At 43.8% G+C, this 21,612-nt stretch overlaps 1 protein-coding gene across 5 annotated transcripts in view; it reads left to right on the forward strand.

Annotated features, from left to right (window-relative positions):
* Positions 1-21,612, forward strand: part of ankrd6b (ankyrin repeat domain 6b) — a 37,172-nt gene that overhangs the window by 12,650 nt on the left and 2,910 nt on the right. For 3 of the 5 annotated variants that reach the window (XM_064339946.1, XM_064339947.1, XM_064339945.1), the window contains exons 2-14: positions 10,163-10,462; positions 13,826-13,924; positions 15,885-15,983; positions 16,562-16,660; positions 17,559-17,657; positions 18,237-18,335; positions 18,917-19,015; positions 19,686-19,763; positions 20,064-20,168; positions 20,261-20,395; positions 20,714-20,890; positions 21,016-21,168; positions 21,450-21,563. In XM_064339946.1, coding sequence (XP_064196016.1) covers positions 10,337-10,462; positions 13,826-13,924; positions 15,885-15,983; positions 16,562-16,660; positions 17,559-17,657; positions 18,237-18,335; positions 18,917-19,015; positions 19,686-19,763; positions 20,064-20,168; positions 20,261-20,395; positions 20,714-20,890; positions 21,016-21,168; positions 21,450-21,563 — 1,482 coding nt within the window. In that variant the 5' untranslated portion in view covers positions 10,163-10,336. Of the gene's footprint in view, positions 1-10,162; positions 10,463-13,825; positions 13,925-14,299; positions 14,626-15,884; positions 15,984-16,561; positions 16,661-17,558; positions 17,658-18,236; positions 18,336-18,916; positions 19,016-19,685; positions 19,764-20,063; positions 20,169-20,260; positions 20,396-20,713; positions 20,891-21,015; positions 21,169-21,449; positions 21,564-21,612 lie in introns of those variants that run through there. The other 2 variants (XM_064339943.1, XM_064339944.1) reach the window with 1 other exon arrangement.

Raw genomic sequence — 21,612 nt, forward strand, 5'->3', positions numbered from 1 at the left:
TTGTATTTCACACCCATCAGGCACGCACCCCATCCTGCGCTGTTTGAGATGCGCACCCTGCTGACTGACAATGAGGAAATTAGTCATGTTAGGAACAGTGAAATGTCACTACGTATACACTACTGCTTAACAGAAAAACAGAAACATGGGTGATTAACTAGGTTCAGTTGTAACATGGGTGGTTAGTTAGGTTCAGTTGTAGCATGGATGGTTAGCTAGGTTCAGTAGTTTCTGTATTTAAACTATTTAAAGCTTGTGACACTGCGATCACTCAGCTCACATGAGCTTCGTTTCCTGCACGAGAGATAGAGTCGAGACCTAGCCTTTTCCTGTTCATGCAGTACAATTTCCCAAATGGACTGTACCGAGTTCCCTTGACAAAGAGAGCACAGCTGCTGATTTGGTCTTTGTTCATTTAGATTTGGTTTGTTTGAGTTCATTTTCCACTCGTATGTTCATCCGCCAGCCCCCCTTTAAAAGCACATTACAACACTAATTAGGCTATATTTTTGGGAGGTGTACATCTGAAATCACATTGCCTCATCTGGGCTGTAAAAGCAAAACTGTAGCACCCTAATCTGACCTAATTAGACAGCTGGATCTCCTTTCTGGAGATCACAGAAAGCCTACCATCCGCGGTTCGGTGACCTGACCTGGCTACCACTAATAAGCATACATGTGCATGTGTGGTTTGGTTACAAATGGAGGACGTCATGCAAATTTCATAACGATGGAGTCTCCTACGCAACCTGCTGTTTTCTCACAGGCTGGCCTCACTGCAGTGTGGTAGAGAGCCCCTGCAGCAGTGTGTAGAAGGCTGGTCCTGAGGAAGGAAGTTCCCACTTGTGTTGTGTGCCCTTAATATGCACACACCAGCTAGCCCTGTGGTTACATTCTTTCTTATCCTCTCTGGCGATATAGGGGCATGATAAGAATTTGCCGTTATGACTTATGGGCATGTGTTGGAGGTCATGTAAAGTGCACGGCTCTAAAGACAAATGGTTGAATGCAAAATATACTTACCTGAAGCAATGATTTAATGTTAGCTATGGATGCATTTCTCATGTTAGCTTGCTTGATGATTTGGCAGACATGCTAGCTTGCATGTGAGACAGAAAGTTGGGAACGCTACAAACTTTCATTTCTCACTGCTCTTGCTTATGTGGCTATGACCGTGTTCATCACTCCTTCCATTTAAAAGTGTACAAGACGCTGCAATAGAAAGCAGAGGAAGGCTTGACAGACCCAGCTAGGTCTCCACCTGGCACATCTCAGCACAGCCCGAAAGATAAGGGCTTTTATAGAGGGAGGAATGCATTATGGATACCTCCTGAACTCATATCAAATTGGATGAGTCAATTTTTTATTGGTTTTTGATTTAGTGTCATTCCATAATTTTTCTTTGCGTTTGGCCAACGTTCATGGTATAATCTGTTTGTTTGGAATTGCAAGTCATTTGATTTATAGAGTTAAATGGTCCATGTTCTATTTGTCAGCGTTAAACAGGCATTTCCATGATCAGGGTGTAGGAGTCAAGTTTCAGTCTTGGCAACTCCCATTCAATGAGGTGCCAGGTGCAATGAAGTATTTGACAGCCCTCTTATGTAAAACTTTTGGCGACTGTAAACATGTCCTTCTTCAGAACAGTGCTTCACTGCAAATGCTGCTCTTTGTTGGTGAAGCACGTGTGACAGGTTAGCGGTAACTGTGGTTGGTTGGCTTTGGTGTAACCTACACACGGATTTCTGTTCTGACATGTTATTATCTGGCCCCCATTTGAATCCATAAACACAGCATTACAGCTTTCTCTCTTACCAGACCTACAATAAGAGCATAGCGACAAAATTTATCAGCCCAGTAAACTTGTAACATAATCCTTTTTTGCTGCTACTGTAAGTAAACATGGCGCTTAATGATGACTCAGCGTCCCAGGGGCTTAAGTAAGACCCTAACTATATTGTACTCAGTTTCAGACAACTTCCTTGGATGTTTGCTTCATGGTACTTAAAACGGCTATTTGCTTTTTAAGCCATTGGCTATGGGACTCCCTGCAGTGTAGTATGAAGTATGCGGTTCTTTATACTTTCATCCCTAGAAGCAGTTAATAACTTCATAATCATTATGTGTCTTCTGTGGCCTTTGATACACAGTAAAATATTCAGTGTTAAATGAACTCCTACAAGATACATATGGTCTATACTATGATAGAGTTGAATTAACAGTGGAGATTTTAATGTGTAGAAGTAATTGTTTAGTTTTTCTAGCAATGTAATTATCCTGCTTTAACCACAATATAACAGAATTTTTTTTTTATCAGGCTACGTTTAAAAGTATCTTCTGAGTCTAAACTGTGATATAGCATTGTATTCTACCCATCGCGTTATATCCTAGAATAGTGAAGTGAAGAGATGACCCAAGATTCAGAAGCCACTACACACCAACTTAGAGGAAATCCCCCAAATTCTCCTGCTCAGTCCTGAAAGGGACTTCCAGTTGTGCCCCACACATGGGTTGAGTTACCCCCTGGAATGGGAGAGCTTCTCCAGAGCGCATTCTTGCAGGGCCCTTAGACTGTGGCGATTGATGGGAGCCGCCCTCAATGCTGTGGACAGCCGAGATTCCAGCTTCAGATCCCCATCCCTGTCTTTATCTTTGGTGACTCAGACACGACGGCCGGGTGGTTATCCTGAGAGAATTATGACCCCATCTTACACACCCAGCTACTAAGACCATTTTATTTGTGTTCTTTTAATGTACCCTGATAGGTTGACTAAGTCATTTATTCTAATTTGCAGTGAAGGCTTGAAGAATGAAATTGTGAAAAGGGAACGTAAAGGAACAGAATTTGTGTTGACAACCCCCTATTCTTGGACCCCCTGCTGGTGGTCGTTCTGATAAGGTGCATGACCCTGTGAAGCAAGTTGTGCACCTCGAGTGGCTCCCTGTCCCCCGTCAGCCATGCATCTGTACTAATAACTGGACAAGCCAGTGGAGCGGTGGACGTGTTTCGAGCGGCTGTTTTTTCTTTCTGCTCATTTTCCTTTCTTGAAAAACGAGCTTCGACCGGTATCCACTCTCCGTAGAGCCTGAGACCCTGGCATTTCCTTCTCTGAGGGGAGGTCGGACTTCTGGGAAGGCATACACAAAAGGGCCTGTTGCCTAGCTGCAGCAGAGGCCCTGGCTTGCCTTCTTTTGTGTGAGTGTATCTAGCCGCATAGACCACTGGTGGGGATTCCTCAAAGCGAGAATAATGAAAAGGAAAGAATTTCCCTCCCCCGTTCTTCATTTCTCCTGCTGATTAGAGACGTCCTTCAGAAAAGCAACATTCCTTCTAACCTTTCCATTCTCAGAGTGCCTAAAAACCGTAAATATTATCTTTATTGTAAATGTTTTTAAATGATTTTATTAATCACCTGAAAGGATTGTTTAATTGTTGTATTGTAGGCAGCTGGAAAGTTTGAAAATGCTAGCTTTGCTGCTGCTGATAATGTAACAATGTTTCGTAGTCTCCAAGGAGACCTGAAAATATGCACTTTTTTTTGTCCCGGGCTTGTTTTCGTTTTGCTCGGGCGCTCCAGAGGCACCCAAGATCCCACAAATGGGAGCCTATGAGAGGCCGGAGAAGCACACTCCCACTCTGACACGCCTGTGGCCTGTCTCTCTGAGTTACTCCTGTGATAAGGAGCCATGTTTACCCATTTCTTTGTCTGGATGAGATACGGGTGGGTCACGCTAGTAACTCTGCTGTGTCACTTACTTGAGTTGACCATTGCACACCTGTTGCACATGATTTTGCAGGGCTGTTTGAACTGTGCGTTCTTGCTAGGTGAAAACGATAAAGATGTCATTGTGGGTATGGGGTTCTTCAGTTGTGAAACAAAGGCACAGGAATGGCTAGGCTACCCCATTATCCAAACTATCATTGAAACAAGAAAATTGTGTATCTGGATGGTTGTAAGGTTGAATACCTTACAATATCATTGTTCCCTTTTGCAAGGAGCTTAACCTTGAATGCTACAGTAAACATTTAGGCATATAAAACATCATAGCTGGATAAAACGTGCAAGCTTTGCTAGTTCTCCTAATTAAGATGATCTTTAAGTATGAATTTAAGTAATCGTGAAAATTTGCTAGGTGTGGAAGACACTACCTGTTTGTGGGATTGGGAAAATGTAAAACTTTTTACAAAAAATAGCCACTCCTTATATTTTGTGTGATGCTCTTTATAACATTCTTAATGGCAGAGAGTTTAACTGAATAATTTGTATCAGGTATTCTGCCTCCATTTATTTGCTGCATATGATTATAATAATTAGTAACTTGTTGTGTTTGGTAAATCATTGCAAATATTCACACTTTCAGTTGTGAGTTATTAAGGTGTTGATGCATTTAGCAGGTACTTAAAAATTCTGTCATGATGGAGCATTGTAAAAAGTGATTTATGCTGTTGGTGCACTGAAACGGAGGGCCAGAGGGATCATGACGTCTGTGCATGCGTGTATGTGCGTGCATGCGTGTACGCGTGTGTGTTGAGATTCCTCCATCTGGTTAAAGGAGATGGTGTTCTACAGATTATGACTCTATTTTTAAGAAGATTTTTTATTATCAGCGTCTTCTTGTGTTTTAACTTGTGGGATTGCCTTCTAGCTGAAATGAATGGGTTTCAGAATATAAACCTGTACGACCTCAATAGGCCTTCATCCAACTGTGACAGAATGGCTGCTGTAATCCACTCCTGCCAGTGTTTTGTTTTAATATAACATGGAATTAACAAAGCATTAACAGTCATTCATCCAAATAACCAAACTGCAACTCCAGATGACCAAATAGTTCATGCTGTATTATACATGGATGTCACTTAAAGTACAGAAATCGTACAGAAATGTATTTGATGGGTAATGGAAAATTGATAAATCTATTTTAAATGTACACTGCATGATTTCAAGTGAAGTTCAGCAGAATATTGGTAGGTTTAATATTTGATTATTCTGTTTCTTAATTCATCTGTAATCAGCTCCCAGCACAATAAACGTATAAATCCTTTTCTCTACATATTGACAGGATATGGGACAGATAGCAGATAGCTATTGTGTGTGCGTGTGTGTGTGTGTGTGTGTGTTTGAGTGAGAGATGAAAGGGAGAAATGAGAAATGTGTTCAGTAGTTTTCCCTGTAGCTTAAACTCCAGAGACCTGATTGGACATGACTCTTACATTTCATCTCCAATCTAAACAATGCGTTTCTGCAGGAAATCATTCCAGGCGCTGTTTTCAGTATTCTGCTCATTTCCTTTGAAAACAGGGTGGCTGTAGTATCTGTTGGGGTCAGAGGTGGAGATCAGTGGTCCGTGTCCTGTTTCCTTGTTCACAAATGAGCTGTAGACAGCAACAGAAAAGATTGAGCCAAAGAATATACAGAACTGCAAAAGAAGTGTGAAAATCCCAGCGATGCTGATAGTAGTTTTTATTGTCGAGGACCCAAAGTATTTCAGGTGTATGTACTGCAACACTGCTGTACCCTCATTCTGCGTGTGAAAACTAAGCCACAGCTCAGAATGCAAGTGTTTTCTCGACAGACCTGGAATACCGTAAAAAATTAACCAAAATGGATGAAAACATGAGGTGTAGCTGTTTGTGTAGAATCTTGCTGTCCTTTGGCTTTTCAGTGGATCCGACAGGATGAGGATTAAAGACTCCCTTTGGGATCCGCGGGTTAATCTGCGCGCTGAATTATACGGCTGCAATCTCCCGCTTTAATCTTGTTAATTGGGGCTGCACACGCATTGTAAGGAGGTCGGTTGGGGAGAACCCTCGTTTAAGGCACACGGGGAGGAGGAAGCGCAGCACCAGCGTGTCCCTTCACACCCGTTGCGACACGGGACTACTTCGTGAGCCGCGGCCATCCTGTCGTGTCCTGGCCAAATTAAGGCCTTTTACCCCGGCTGCCGTTTTGCTTTATTTCCCTGTAAATACGCAAGCAATTTAATCCCTTTGAGATAAAATCCCGTCACAAATCCAGTAGTGCTCAGTGTTCTAATTTTCCCGAGAGCTCAGTGCTCCTGGTTGACATTTTTGAGGGTTTTTCATGATCAGACGGAGCTTCTGAAGTGTTATCTATGAATATACAGCCCATCAATATGACACTGCGTGCTTATCAGAATCCTTCGCTTTGCAGAGTGCTGTGTCAAGACCCTGCTTCTCAAGTGCTACTGCTTTGATGGGGCCCGGCTGCATGCACCCGTCCTAAACTAGTGATACTGTACAAAGTCTGCCTTCCGATTAGGGGACATCCATTTTCATTACCGTTTGTTCTCAGATATTGGAACCCTTTGAAATAAGCAGAGGAAAGAGTGTACTATTGCTGTGCATTGGACCATAGGTATAATTAGATAGCTCATAGTAATCCTAATTGCTGCATGCCATCCTGGCGCCTCCTGCCACAGAAAGCAGAAAGTCCTCTACTGGGAATTTAAGTAACTGTCTGGGAACTGCAATATCTCAGTTTATATTGTATGTTGTGTAATGGACAGACTTTGACAGACAGATTTCGTGCTGATGGTGCCATCCCTCTGAGTAAAGGTGTGAAAAATTCCCCTTACTTCATCTATTGACATCAGTCAAAGAAACATTTGTCCTCCTCTTAGCTGACTTGTCATTAGCTGACTGGATTCCATGGATTATACAGTATTTACAGTGCAAAATAAACAAATGGAATATTATCCGCCCTTTGAAGAATGGCATGAAATGCACTAACTGTGAACAAGTACTGACTTGTGTGAGAACATACAGTGTGTGAAGGTTTTTAACGACTGTACGACAGGTATTTCCCTTTAAAACAGTGGTTCTCAAACTCAGACCTAGGGACCCCTGTGTATGCTGGGTTTTGTTGCAGCTAATCATTTGCTCAGCTATGGTTATTGAACACGTGCTTAAGTTCTTTCATAATTTGCTCCTTAAACAATGCAGGTTTTCTCGTTATTATTAATTTGTCTTTGATTTCTTCATTATCAAACGGTTAGGTTTACTGGCTACAGTTTCACCAATTAGGAACCCATTGATTCAGCTCAGACTTTAATGTGATCAGTTAAAGATTTTAGTTTGCAATAGAGTGCATTAAGCACAATGTGAATATGGGACTTATTCTTCATGGCAAGCATAGCTATTTATGACATAATGTGGCCTAAGAGGTTAAATAAATACCTCAAAATGTGGAAAGCATCTAATTAAGGAAAATGATAAACTTGTTAAAATCCTGGAATTGCAGTTGTGGTTGCAAGGACCCAGTTTAGAGTTGTCAGAAACACTGCTTTGAATGTGTGACTTTCCCAGAATGTAGGACTAAAATCCCTGAGCTCAAAATATGTATTCTGTTTATATTTCAATTATACCCGTTAAGGTTCTGTGTAAGTCTGTGTGATTTCAGATTGGTTCTTCTAAAATTTACATTTCAATGTAAATTTTGTCCTCAACACCCTAGTGCTTTTTGTTTAACATACATACTGTAGATGCAAAAAAATAAGGTGAAAGCAAAGGCAGTGACCTGAAATTCTCTTAAATAAATTCCGTCACTGGACAAGGCAGTGCATATACAACACAGTACAATCTTTTTTGTCTTGATCTCTTTTCCACAGAAGCGAAATGCCCTGAATGCTGTTTCCTTTCCACAGATCATGATAATGTGTCTGGCACTATGCCTTCAATTGGCAGCTTCACAGCACTCCAGGGTGCATGATTCATAGGACATTACAAAAACATCCCTGCCACTGTCATAAGCAGACGTACAGTGAACGTATTGTTAATGACAACCAAAGTAGCCTTTCAGACTTAGGTCAGTAACACTGTGATGCTGGCCAGCATTCCGACGTGAGACCGTCTGGTCAGTTTTACTGTCAGTGTTCACAGTGCCAGACAAGAAACAGTTTGATTTCAATTAATTAGTGAAATGTCATTAGTGACCTGACACTAACTCAATAAATGAGACCCAGTTGTCCCCCCCCAACTCCTAATTTGGAATGCCAAATTGTAGCAGCCAGCCATGCTCATCGCTGACTGTCTTGTGCTATTCTCTGAACAACGTGATGTCAGACTGCAGCTTGTTTTTACACCACAGTCCACAAGTTGACCCTGCAGAGATATGATATGAGAAGGCACTTAATGTACAACTTGAGCAGGTTGACTGCGGGCAGGTTGATTGAGAGGCGCGATTGACATTTGAAGAATAGGAGAGAGATGGCCAAGACATTTTACCGAGGCCCTGTAGGAATCACTGGTGCTGGCACAAACTTCAGAGTGTGGTATTTCAGCAATGTGGTGCACTTTTGGCACCACTCATTCTGAGATCTGACCTGGTGTGTGCTATCTAATGTGTGCTGTAGTTAAGAATGTTGGGGGCTTTATGGAATGTTCCGGGCCTCTCTTATGTCACTCCTTTGAGTTACTCTATGGCTGTCACTTGCAGAGATACAGCACCATAGGTGATTTATGGCTGCTTGTCTCTGGATAGCTACTGAATCCATCTTGTGACCGGCATACAACAAAAAAACTGCACACTCCGAGTGCAATTTGTCATGAATGGTTGGGGTGTTATGGTTAGCCTTTATTCTGGGTTTACGTAGGAGGCTGGCTTCATAATGTGCTCAGATTTTTTCAGCTTCAAATAACTGACAGTGATATGCTATTACTGGGTCTGGGTCCATCATAAACATACACTAAAACTGAAATAATATTTACAAAATCCCCAAAAGTAAACCTCTGACTGATAATGTCCCTTTAATTGAAAGGCCAAACCCATCGTGCTTCGATTGATTGAGAACAGTGCCTAGCACAGCAAGCGAGCTGCATCATTCAGTGAAAGTATCTAAAAGAAGTGAAGGCGGGGTGTGGGACAGGGAAGCGTGTCTGTGAGCAGGAAGATGACAGGTTGACTAATCTAACGAGCCGTAATGAAGGCGAAGGCTTGGCTAAGAGTATCCTGTTAAGTAGGCCTCTTCCTGTGAGTCACCGTGCCTGCGGTTAGACCACCCGTCAGCCGCCAAACCACAGATGCCCGCTCAGCGGTAGGGCTTTCCTGCTTGTGGTTGGAAGTCTGTTCATGAGTCTGTCTGCGAAGACATTTCCTTCACTAATTTGCCAATTGAAACACATCATTTAAATGTTTATAATACGGGTGTCAGAAACATTTAGATTTAATTTAATCTTGAACCTTGTGCATAACTAAAAAGATAAAGTTTTGAAGCTTGTAGACTTGCAGTATGGCTTTTTTGCATGATTGGTGCAGACTGTGTATTGTAAAGTTTAGTTCTTCAAAACAATGTACCCATTGACCATTGGACAGCCGTTACTAAGAAGCAATAGCCATTGTTCATTGGTAGGAATATGCATCAGTAGGATACCACAGACAAGTCTCAGGGGCTCTTAGAAGAATGACAGTCAACAGTAAATCAGTGCAAAGGAACAGCATGACATGCTCAAAAGAATCAAGTGTAGTTCACATTCAACTCTTGGAGTATTCTGTTCTTAGAAATGTTTTGGAAGCTGAGAGTTGGACTTACAGCTGGATGCATGTGCTTTTGCATGGCTTCAATGTGAAACATACAAGGCCTGCATCAGTATGCAGTGCACGTACAGTTTATTAGCAATGGCATACTCATGTGCTGGGGGCATATGTCTTCAATCCATATGAGGAAGTATTAGCCATTTATTAACAGTGCCTTTGATCGTTTAGTGGAAATGTGTTCCATGGGATAGTTAAACTAGGCCAGCTTTGTTGTATGAACCAATTATTAGGAAATCAAGCACGTAATACTTTTGAATTGATGGGTTCTTAATTTTAATTTTAAAATACTGCCCTTTTCCTGGCAAAATGAGTAATGTGCTTCAGGCCCTACTTAGATATGCATGTATAATAAGTGATAAATTAACCAGCCAATACATTTTCAGAGAACATCCCTAGCTTCCCTTTAAGCCAGAAGGTGGCTTTTTCTTTATAAGGTCAAGTTCCCATGCCCTGGGCTCTTTTAGTACACTGCCCTGCCAGTATTGACCCAATCCAGGGGATCCTCTGGGCATTGATGATGCGATACGACACATCGGTTTGTTTCCCCTCTGGTCGCTGTTTCCTGTTTGGTCGACGCTGACGGGCGCACGCTTCCTGCTCTGTTCCAGGGCTGATTCGGAGGACGGCATGGAGCAGGGAGCTCGGGAGCTGTAGCCGGCCGAACCCCTGTCCCCCCGGTCTCCAACGGACATGAGGTAGCCCGTCTCCGCGGGAACCGTCCCCCCACCCCTCCCTCGGCGCGGCACATCTGGGAGACGTTCCCCCCTCCCCCGCTCTGATTCATGAGCCAGCAGGATGCGGCTGCGGTCCTCGCGCTCTCCGAACGGCTCCTCGTAGCGTCCCACAAAGGACACGCCGACAATGTGGTGCAGCTCATCAACAAGGGCGCCAAAGTAGCCGTCACCAAGGTAAGCGGGCAGCTTCTCTTAAAAACAATAACGTCTTCATTCTGAGGGGAAATGGCGCGCAGTGGATGTAGCCAGTATGTTCCAGAACAGTGTTTGCTTTCCATTTGGTGTTAAATGTTCCAAAAACAATCACAAACATGCCAATGGATGTCAAACCAAAGAAACAGCAAAATGGTAAAAAATGTATGTCTTCAGTTACTTGCATAACAAAACAATAACGTCTTCATACTGAGGGGAAATGGCGGGCAATGGATATAGCCAGTATGTTCCAGAACAGTGTTTGCTTTCCATTTGGTGTTAAATGTTCCAGAAACAGTCGCAGAAATGGCAGTGGATGTCAAACTAACGACACAGCGAAATGGTAAAAATGTATTCAGCTACTTGCGTAACAACTGCAGCTATGTGCTTCCCTGGAGGGACGGCGCACGTCGGTCTGTGACTGACTGCCTACGGCTCTCTCCACCTGAGCAGCGGGACATCAGAACGTTTCCGATAATGAGGACGCAGTGAGCATGAGCGGGCACGCGTGACATCGCCGTTCGTTTTCTCGTTACGTAATCATCAAGCAGGACAGCCACGAGGTTAAAAGCTCAGCGTTGATTCACTGACACTGAACAGACCCATGCGTAGCTCTAGTACAGCGGATGCAGAATCATGAACGCAAGAAATAGTGTTCTTTTTACTCAGGCAAACTCACAAGCAAAGCTATCCTCAGTAGTACTGTACCTCTCTAGACTCATGTTCTCTGCTTAACGATAAAATATGCAAGTTGACATATTATGTTGTATAAATAAACATTGCAGCATTTTCCCTTCATAAGTTGACATTTGTGCTCACCTACTTCTTCCATGAATGTGGAAACTCAGCTGGAGTTTGTGTTTGTGCTTTAAAACAGGGCAGACTGGCATCAGCATTGGCATTGACCAGTATGGCCAGTTAAATATGGGTTATTGATATCGGCCCTGGAATTTGATATCGTGCACACCTACTGAATAAGCTTTGAATTAAAAGTATGTAATGGCAAGAACTGATATATTTTTTTACATATATTAAGCACATTTTGACATGTTGACAAGCATGACAAGCATGTTGTTAATACAGCCATTTTAAATTTTAGAATATAATACGACATTTCTTGTATAGCCTTGATTTTTTAAAATCATTTCCTTATGTGCAGCCCGACACAAAGAGAGATAAGTGAAAATAAACCATTCAGACATTTGAGAACAACAAGTATAAACCAGCATAAAAGACTTCATTCAGAAAGATCAACTGCAATTAAATGACATTGGATCCTAATGACAGGAATGTGCCATGCCATTTATATGGCACTGTTGCTTTTCACAGTTTGAGACGAGTGACAGAGATTTATTATTTTTTTGTTTCGTTTTTTTTTTTTTTTGCTTGAGACAGGAATAGGGAAAATCTATGAGGTGCTGGAATTTGATACTGAGGTGTCACCCGTAGGGTGCTTTTAAGCTTCTTAAAAAATGAGCCGGCTGTTTGATTTAGTTGACCCTGCCGATGCTGTAGGAAGTAAATCTCCTGTTGCCCCGGCCGGCTGTCTACAGGTGTGAAAAGGAACAGCTTTAATGAAGATTAACTAGAGCCGTCCGCGCAGACCTGGGTATCTGACTCGGATCTTTGCGTTCTTTCACTGAGTCACAGGCCTTGTCCTTGTGCACTGAAACGTGACACGGAGAGATCAGACGGGAGGTCTTCTCAGAGCCGCATAAATACACTCCCTCAGCACGCTCCTGCACAAAACACCGCTCAACACAGGCCTACCGCCCCGGTTCAAACAGGCTCTGCTTCTTTTGACCGGACTAATGCACGTAATATGAAAGCATTAACCTGAAAGATTATAGTCTAAACGATTTAACTTGCTGGATATGTGCACAAAGCGTGAGAGCATGTTTGCTTAGTCGTTATGTTAAATACGGTTAAATACGTTGAGATTTTCAAGAAGCGGCCGGCTCTCCTCTCCTGCTCTGTCAGACTCAGTCGTTTCACGCCCGTCTGCATCCAGCCAGGAAACTCAGTCATATTTCATGTGTTGGTTTTGGCCCAAATCCCTGACGAATGCTTAATATCCAGGAACAGGAGGAGAGAGTTTGGGCTTGAAACAGGCAACCGGTGAGGCAGGGAGATGGGGGAGGGGGGGGTTGGTGTCAGTGGAAGTGAATGCGGGTGTCAGAAACTGAATTGGTGGAGGTCACCCAAAAACGCGGGCCTCAGCCTGACACAGCTCTCCGGTCCCGAATGCCCGGCCGTCTGCGGTTGCCGGGAGACGGCGGTCTGCCACCCTGAATGGGTTCACCTGAAACGGGTCTGTGGCACTTCTCCAGGCGGGGCCAAGTGAAACACGACGCCGGCCTTTCAGGGCTGCACCCACTAACGGCATCAGTCCCTACTCCAGGGCTGGGACTCCAAGGGGAAAGCTCATACTGTGCATGCAGTGTGATAATGGGTTTTACCACCATGTTTCCTCCCCTGGATAAACGGCAAGGCCGTGATTACACAGCATTAATTAAGCAAGCAGCGTTTAAATGTGGCAGCCGGTGTTTTAGGAAACAGGTTCATGACAGAGCTGGTTCGCAATACAGACATTAGGTTTCATTATGTACTGTATGAAGGAAGCAAAATTCTCTGAATGTCATTAATAATCGTGCCAGCTGGGGCATTAAAAGATTTATCCGGCAAAGCTGTCAAGATATGTGGACTGAATTTCTTTGTAAATTTACAAAGAAATTAATTCTTGTGATTGACTTGAACTTATTTAGATTGTGTCTTTTGTATTAGAACACAGCATGCATGGCATGATTGTTATAAAAATGTACCTGCAGTGTATGCATGTAGTCTGAGATTGGCAAATTCATTTTAAAGTAAAAACTTTAACCAATTTGGTAAATGATGTGTAATACAGTATGTATATATCTGAGGATACAAATGAGTGTTTACACTTATGGTTATTACACAATTGAAACTTATGAATACTTTATGGTTTGTTTTTTTCCCCCATAGCAATGGACAACTGTTCTAAACCTAATAATTCTACCATCTGGGGATTACCCAATACTCTGGGCCAATCTCTCTGGGTCAAATGTGTCATTGGGCCACAAAAGGTTCCCCATCCTTTTTGCAACCCCGGATTAAACGTGTTTGTTTACATCTAACTCATAATGCAAATGGATTTTGCGGGCTGACAGATTGCGCCTGGCCGCCCTGCCGCGCTGACCTCGCTCATACATTGTGATGCCTAGCCTCGTAGCCTAGCGACTTCGCTGCGCCGCTAGCACGCTAGGGCAGGTGCGGACGGATGTGACAGCCTGCCAATCGCGCGCGTGTGTTCTGTGTCCGCAGTACGGCCGCACTCCCCTGCACCTGGCCTCGTACAAAGGTCACATCGAGGTCGTGCACATTCTGCTGAAGGCCGGCTGCGACTTGGACGTTCAGGACGATGTAAGTGACGGACGAGGACCCTTCCTCTTTTTTGGGATTATTCTTCACTTTGTTTCTCACTAACATTCCAGCTGGAAGAATCACATGGACCATTGTTCTGTTTTCCTCAGCATTTCCTGTACTTTGTGAAAAATTGTAATACTGCTTTGACTACGGAAAGACGAATATTCACATTTATGATGAAGCTAATGGGAATGCCGAATGTGGAGGCTATTTAATGATATCTTTAAATGTGGAGGCTATTTAATGATATCCTTAAATGTGGTTAAATGTACTATTTAATGTGCAAGAACTGCTTAGGAAACAAAACAGATTTGCATGAACACAATCCGATTTTCTGGTGCGTTGTGTAATCGCAGTGTGGTTTTCCTGCAGACGCCCTTTCATTTCTTAAAGAAAGGTTTGCTAGTAGAATCATGACCTCCAGTGGCCTGGAGTGGGATTATTTTGACTGCCTGCTCCATGAAGCCAGCTCTCCAATGCCCAGCCCCCAGGGGTTCACGTTACCCCTTCCAACAGCAGCCGCCCAAACCCTCCGCCTCTCCAATATTTTCTCTGACTGGTCACTGAGCCCAGAATCGGCCCCTACCGCACCCTCAGGCTCCTCGGCCCCTCTGAACTTTAATGGGGAGGAGAGAGCTGGGGAACTGCATTGGAGAAAGGCTAGGAGGGAGCCTAGAAGATCAGAGAGATTGAAGGAGGTCAGAGAGCGTACCCTGAGCGAGTGTAAAATCACTCCTTTTGTACACCGTTTCTCTTCGTCCCTCCCTCCCTCCCTCCTTCCCTCCCTCCCTCCGTCACTCGCTGCATGGTTTCTGGTCCCGGGCACTGTCTCGCCTTGCTTTGAACGGCCAAAGCTCTGCTTGGAAATTGGCACGTGCCATTCTTTCCGCCATTACCTACATTAACCCGGCCCTCTGGAGTCTCCGTGTCCTCTTCAGGAAATCATTTTGTCTGCTTGCAGAAATATCATTTATGGTTCTGCATAAATGAAGGCTGTTCTGAGACCTGAGGGACAACCGACTCTCACTGCAGCTTTGTTTTAACCACTGTCTGCTGGTGACAAACACGTTACAGTCTTGTTCGTTACGGCCCTGTCTGTGTTGTAGTAGATTGTCATGAAGGAGCAGTTGTCTAATATTTCCGTTATGTGTATCGTCAGTAGATTAAAATGGTGGATGTTGTTGTATGTTTGGCTAATTATGCTCTCATTTTTAGAATGAATGCACCTTTCTGTTCTGTACTTATTGATGTGTGGAAAATGGTATAAACCCTTTTGTCAATTAAGTTTTATATCAGGGTGATATTAATTCAACATTATTGGGCACTGAATATATTAAGCATCCCTTACAAGAAATTACTGCAGCTACTGCAGTTATACTGTAGTGCAGACTGCCCAGTCCTGTCCTGGACATCTACTGTCCTATAGGTTTTCATTGCAACCATTACAAAGCACATCTCATTCAACAGCTGGAGATCTCATTGAGATGCTAGAATCAGGTGAAGTTAGGTTTGAAATGAAAACCTACAGCACAGTGGATCTCCAGGAGCATGATTGGGCGGCCCTCCTGTTGTGTAACCAAAATACAAGGCAGTTAAAATGCAGTACAAAAGAGTTCTACTTCATGAGTACTGCACATGAAGTGGTGATACTGCATTATAACTGCCGTAATATTGTAAAAAATGTGCCCAAAATATTGTGTAATACTCCAATAATTACAATCTTTACAATTACAATTTGTTTTTTTTGTAAGGGATGTATTGCAGTTATTGTATATTACAGTTTATTAAGTAATGTAACTGAGCGAAGATAATTCTAATTTTTAATCAAGCAAACTTCTCATCCTATAATGAAACAATTATTATGCATGACTCCAGCATTGCAGATTAGCTTAGCTGGAAGCGCTGACTGTACAAGGAGGGCATGATCGAACGTGCCATCATGTGGTTGTTTCGCCAGGGTGACCAGACAGCGCTTCACCGTGCGGCAGTGGTGGGAAACAGTGATGTCATTTCCGCTCTCATCCAGGAAGGGTGCGCTCAGGACCGACAGGACAAGGTAAACACGGGACGCTGCGACCGTCGGCAGAGATAACGTGCAGAACAGGACACGGACAGTTTTCACAAAAGGTGCTGTAAATACAAGTTGAGAAAGAGAGGGCTTCAGTCAGGTTAGATAGGGCCCCAGCTGGAGAGGGCGAGTGCAACGTTAAAAACAAACAAGCATGATGCTGCGAAGCGGACAGAGGAGACAAGACAAACATGGAACCTACAAGCCAGCCACAGAGATAGTATGATAACACACGTAAACTGTTATCACAGTGAAGCAGCTTTACAAAAGCCATGTTGAAAAATAACTTTGGCCTGGTTCAGTGTGGTCAAATAATCTTTACCTCTAAAGGAATATTGATATAAGCTTCCATGCAAATACCAGCTACTGTGCCTCGTCTTCAATACCTCATTAGAATCAGGTGTACTCATGACAGTATGACAGTATGCCAGAAAACACATGCTTTCTGATGAATGTTACTTAATGAGTTGGAGGATGTGGCTTGCTGATTCCCCTAATATTCATTATGAAAAGCGTTAACGATAACCAGGATATTGGGAGAATGATGTAGTTCACTGCTTTTGTAGGATGGCAACACTGCTTTGCACGAGGTCTCTTGGCATGGATTCAGTCAGTCCGTCAAACTGCTGGTCAAGGCAGGAGCCAACGTCCATGCAAAAAACAAGGTGAGATTCAAGGTGCCTATTCTCAGAGCAAACTTATGTATGGTACTGTCAACTAAAATCAAGTCTGCACACACTTTTGTTTGAAGGCTACCTTGAACTTTCAGGGTTCTCTCTAGATCCCAGGCCACTAAAAGAGACTTTCCAACTTAAATGTATGTAAACATAACACAAGAAAAAAGAGATGACTTACTCACGGTCAGTTTCAAAATAAAGGCAGGTTGCCAAACCTTCCAAGATCATTCCCATAGCTTCTCCTCAGACAGTGCACACAGACCACTTTCTGTCAGGTGCTCCACCTTTTGCCTTTTATCCCGCCCCTTAAGCGAGCTGATTGGCTACAGGTGTGTGAGAAGAGTGAAGCTGGCTGGCAGAGGAGGACAGTGCCTGCCAGTGCCGCAGCCGCACCCTTGGCACAAAGCAGCCTTTAACCACAGAGCTCCTCCTCATGCAGCAGTATCTTGACAGTTTATTTACCAAGTGTGTCTTTCTGGTGTCAGAGAGAAATTGGCTTATAATAACCAGCTGTGCACCTGCTGACAGGTGATATTGCGAAATACAGCAACTGATTTAATTGATCTGATTCATGTATTTAAAAATTATAAATATTTAAATGTCATTTATACACAACAGCATATCTTAATATTATCCAGACCAATGTAAAGTACATTGTGTCTGTATTCATAAGGTGGCTGGTCAAGACCTGGGACATAAGAATGACTCTTCTTACTCTTCTCTGTACTTTTTCTGTGTATTTTATTATACATGTGACCAAAAATGCACCCCAGAACCTAAAGGCCCCATGAGCAGAAGGAGAGCAGTGGGGCTGATGTGTTGTATTAAGCTCTTTATGTGTGACTCTTGGAGTGACTTAACTGCCATTCTCCCCCCCCCCCGTCAGGCGGGTAACACCGCCCTCCACCTGGCCTGTCAGAACGGGCATGCTCAAAGCGCACGGCTGCTCCTGCTTGGGGGGTCCAGGCCAGACAGCAAGAATAATGTGAGTTTCCCCTACATCCATTTTACCAAATATACATTACAGGATATTTCAAAGATACAGTAATTGATGTTCTATGTTGATACAAGTTGGTGTTTGTACAGTTATTATGATTCACATACTCCATTTATGAATTTTCCTGTAAACATAAGCCCATAGTAAATGGAATCCACAGACAAATCTGTAACTCTCCCTCAGGACAACTTGTCATAAGCTCATTCTGCGGCAGGACATCCTTGACATTGATATGCTGCCAACCCAGCATGAAAAAATTGAATTTTCACAGCTCCCAGGGAAGGTCAGGTGTTTAAACTACCAGCTGAGGACTTTCCCTTTTCTGTAAGAAGCACCGGGGTAGCAAGTGGCAATTAGGATTAAGTATTAAGCATCTAATTATACTCCTCGGTCCGGTGCTCCTCAGTAGTGTAAGGTTCCCTGTTGTTCAAGCTGACAGTGTTAAAAGAATGCTCTAGAAGGAATGAGGCCCAGGTGGTTCAGTTTTGTCTTGTTTCCAGTATAGAGCAATAGACAGGCTCGCCGCTGATGCTGGTCCAAGCAGTGATAGTGACTTGTTTGTTTTAGGTGGGCGATACCTGCTTGCACGTCGCCTCCCGCTACAATCATGTGGCCATGATCCGGATCCTCCTGGGCGCCTTCTGCTCTGTCAATGAGAAGAATCAGGTCAGTGAACATGGCTGCACCATGGTTCCATTCACTCTGCCCTTATTGTGGTGTCCAGACCCATATAAAACCAGTTGATGTGCACAAACATTTCATATATATAAAAAAATAAACAAAATATATTTGAAAGAATGCATCTTCGCAATTATATATTCCAGGCGGACAATTTTACTGCATTACTTTTTAAATATTTTGGTCAAATATAATTCCTAGCTTGGAATATGTGACTTCATATGCATGTATGTTATTGGTAGAAAATGTCTTTTCTATATATTCTATAAATGATTAGTAGCAGGAATTATATTCTTCTAAATTTGCTTAAAATTGTTTTCACTCAAAAAACAGTGAAGTGATTTCATATTCAGTCACATTCAGTCAGGAGAAACAAGAAAATGTAAATGATAAGGCTGACATCAGTGTTTTCATAACTGTCTATTAACTTACACTGATTATCACCTATTACTGTTGTCATTATCAGGTTAAACATGTTCCTTTGAAGTTTATACAAACCAACATTATGAAACCGCAGATAAGATTGACCCTAATAACAGTAATTGGACGCTGGATGTTGTTTCGAATAGGCTGGAGACACGCCCCTCCACATCGCTGCTTCCCTGAACCACAAGAAAACGGTCAGACTCCTCCTGGAGGCTGGCACTGACAGCTCCGTCAAGAACAGTGTGAGTGCCCGCGGTTGGATCGTTAAAGTTTAGCATTCGGCTGTAGTCACGCTTGGATGGAGAGTCTGTGCCCCTGGCAGTTTGGCTCAGCGCGTATGCTACATTTGAGCTTATTTCAGTTTGTTCTGAGGAGCTGTACTGCTGACATTTAGCAGTATGGCTAAGGCTTTGGTCTTCTGTCCATTACAGTCCTTTCTCCTGTTTGCTGAAGAGCTGACATGTCTCAAATCATGAAAACCTTTGTGATTCAGTCCTGATTTAAAACCATGCGAGGCTAGTATCAGCCTTTTTCTCCTCTACTGCTGAGATTAATTATTGACGGGAATACAAACAGACCCTGTGCCAGCTTATCAGGGCTGTTGGCAGTTTATATATTTCTCATTGTCATTCTATAATGTGCCAAATTTCTTAGCTCTAAGGGTGGAACGGATATGTCTTGGCAAAATGTTAACTGAAAGTTATTCAATCAAACTATGAAATAGAGTTTGTGAAATTATGCGATATATATGTATTGTCTGTGTGTCTGCTGTGCTGTGTTGACTGCCTAGTGTTTCGGACAGGAAGATTCTGCTTGTAGTGTTTGATTTTGTATGTCATTTCAAATAAGATTTAGGGTTGTTTTGCTCATATGACTGTGTTTTTGTGTGTGCATGTGTGTGTGCATTTACAGGCTGGTCAGACTGCGCTGGACCAGGCCAGAGAACACAACAATCCTGAAGTTGCTCTGCTCCTAGCTAAAGCCCCTCAGGTCCGTACTGGACCACACACCTGTCAGCAGTGTTTTTATTGCCATTTCTTAATGTCAGACTGTATCTGTATGGCCAGACAAACATTCCACTACTTAGTGAATTTATACTGGGTCAAAATTAGTCTAGTTTTACGATACTAGTCCAGAGTTTTGCATGCTAGTAACCATATTTTAAAGGGGCTGCCAGTCAGGAATTTTTGGTCAAGCTAATCTTTAAACTGGAAACTCTAAGCCACAGAGAATGGCGGCCATGTTTTACGGCACTGATTATGCATTTGTGCCTCTTCCCCCGTTAACCAGGTTCAGAGCTTCACCCGGGGCAGGAGCGTGAGGGAGCGACGGGACAAGTGGAAAGCCGAGGGCCGGGCGCAGTCCGTACCCAGGGACGAAATGCTGCCCAGCAAGGTAAGGCACCAGCCTCCAGGGTCACCGGACCCAGCCAGAACACAAAAAATAAACTCAGTGTGACCCCCTGATGGAAATGGAATTTACTACAGGAGAGCGTGTCTGCGGCCGATGACACCCACAGCAGTGACTACGTGGCCCGCAGACAGGGCGAACGCGCGAGAGAGACTGCGGAGAACACGGGAAAGAGCCCCGCCAAGAAGAACAGGAAGAAACACAAGGAGAAGGTAAAACACATGAGCATCTCTGGTGATGTGCTCTGTTGTTGAGGACATCAGGTCACCGAGCCATTGATTTAGCTTTATAGCTATCTATCAAGGAGCTGTCTCATTTCACAGCCGATATTGGCTTGATGTAGTTTGATTACTGGTGGAGCAAACTTGTGGTAAATTTCATTTTCATTCTGTCAGGATTGAAATTCAATCAATTATTAGACCACCTTAGAACACAGTATGGGAGTTTTATGCATTTATTGACTGCACTTAAATGGAACTGACCAGCCATGGTGGAGTGATGTCACGTGTCACTTTGTGATGTCATCGCAGCCCTCGCTCTCGGAACCCCTGTGCCAGAGAGAGAACAAGCACAGTGAGGCCGCCCACAGGAAGAAGGGCAAGCAGCACAATTCCGCCCAGTCGGCTCCCCCGGCCCAACCTCCTCACTGCTACAAGGCCTATCAGCTGTACACGCTGTACCGCGGGAAGAACGGCAAGATCATGCAGGTGAGCACGGACCGCAAGCACTGGCTGTGACCGCAGGGTAGACTGTGACCGTACGGCAGACCACACAGTGACGCTGCGGTTGTGTCTTTGTGCCCCCCTCTCACCCGAACGCTCGCCCGTCACAGGCTCCGCTGAACGGCTGTCGCTGCGAGCCCCTCATCTCCAAGCTGGAGAACCAGCTGGAGGCCACCAAGGAGGAGATGCGGTCGGAGATTCACACGGTCCAGGAGAGGATGAACAGCAAACTGGGGGAGCTTGACCGCAAGAGCAAGCATCAGGTACGGTCAATAAACCCACAAAGTCTCCTTTCATCACCTCGGTTACTACCACAAATACGGTGCTACCTCAAATGCAGATCTTATACATCTGTACAGGTACCTCAACTTTAACATTAGAGTAGAAGGTGAGCTACATATGTTTTAAGCCAGGCTGAATACAAAAATATAAAACCGCTTTGCTTACAATTTTGCAGTGGTTGTTGCATTAAATCAAGGGAGTGCTTTAAAACAAGTCGTTCCACTGAGCTCTGGATGTGTTAACACTGCTCTGGTTTCACCAGATCAAAGCCCTGGATAAAATCACGGTGGAGAGGGTGTCGGCGGAGAGGACCGAGTGCCTCCACCGAATCGACCAGAGGGCCATGCTGGAGCGGCTGGAGGGAGAAAAGAGACAGGTAACGCACGGCACTGTTGCTCAGCATCCCCCTTCACTGGACTACACAC

Source organism: Anguilla rostrata, chromosome 6, assembly GCF_018555375.3.
Source record: "Anguilla rostrata isolate EN2019 chromosome 6, ASM1855537v3, whole genome shotgun sequence".
Classification (NCBI taxonomy): Eukaryota; Metazoa; Chordata; class Actinopteri; order Anguilliformes; family Anguillidae; genus Anguilla; species Anguilla rostrata.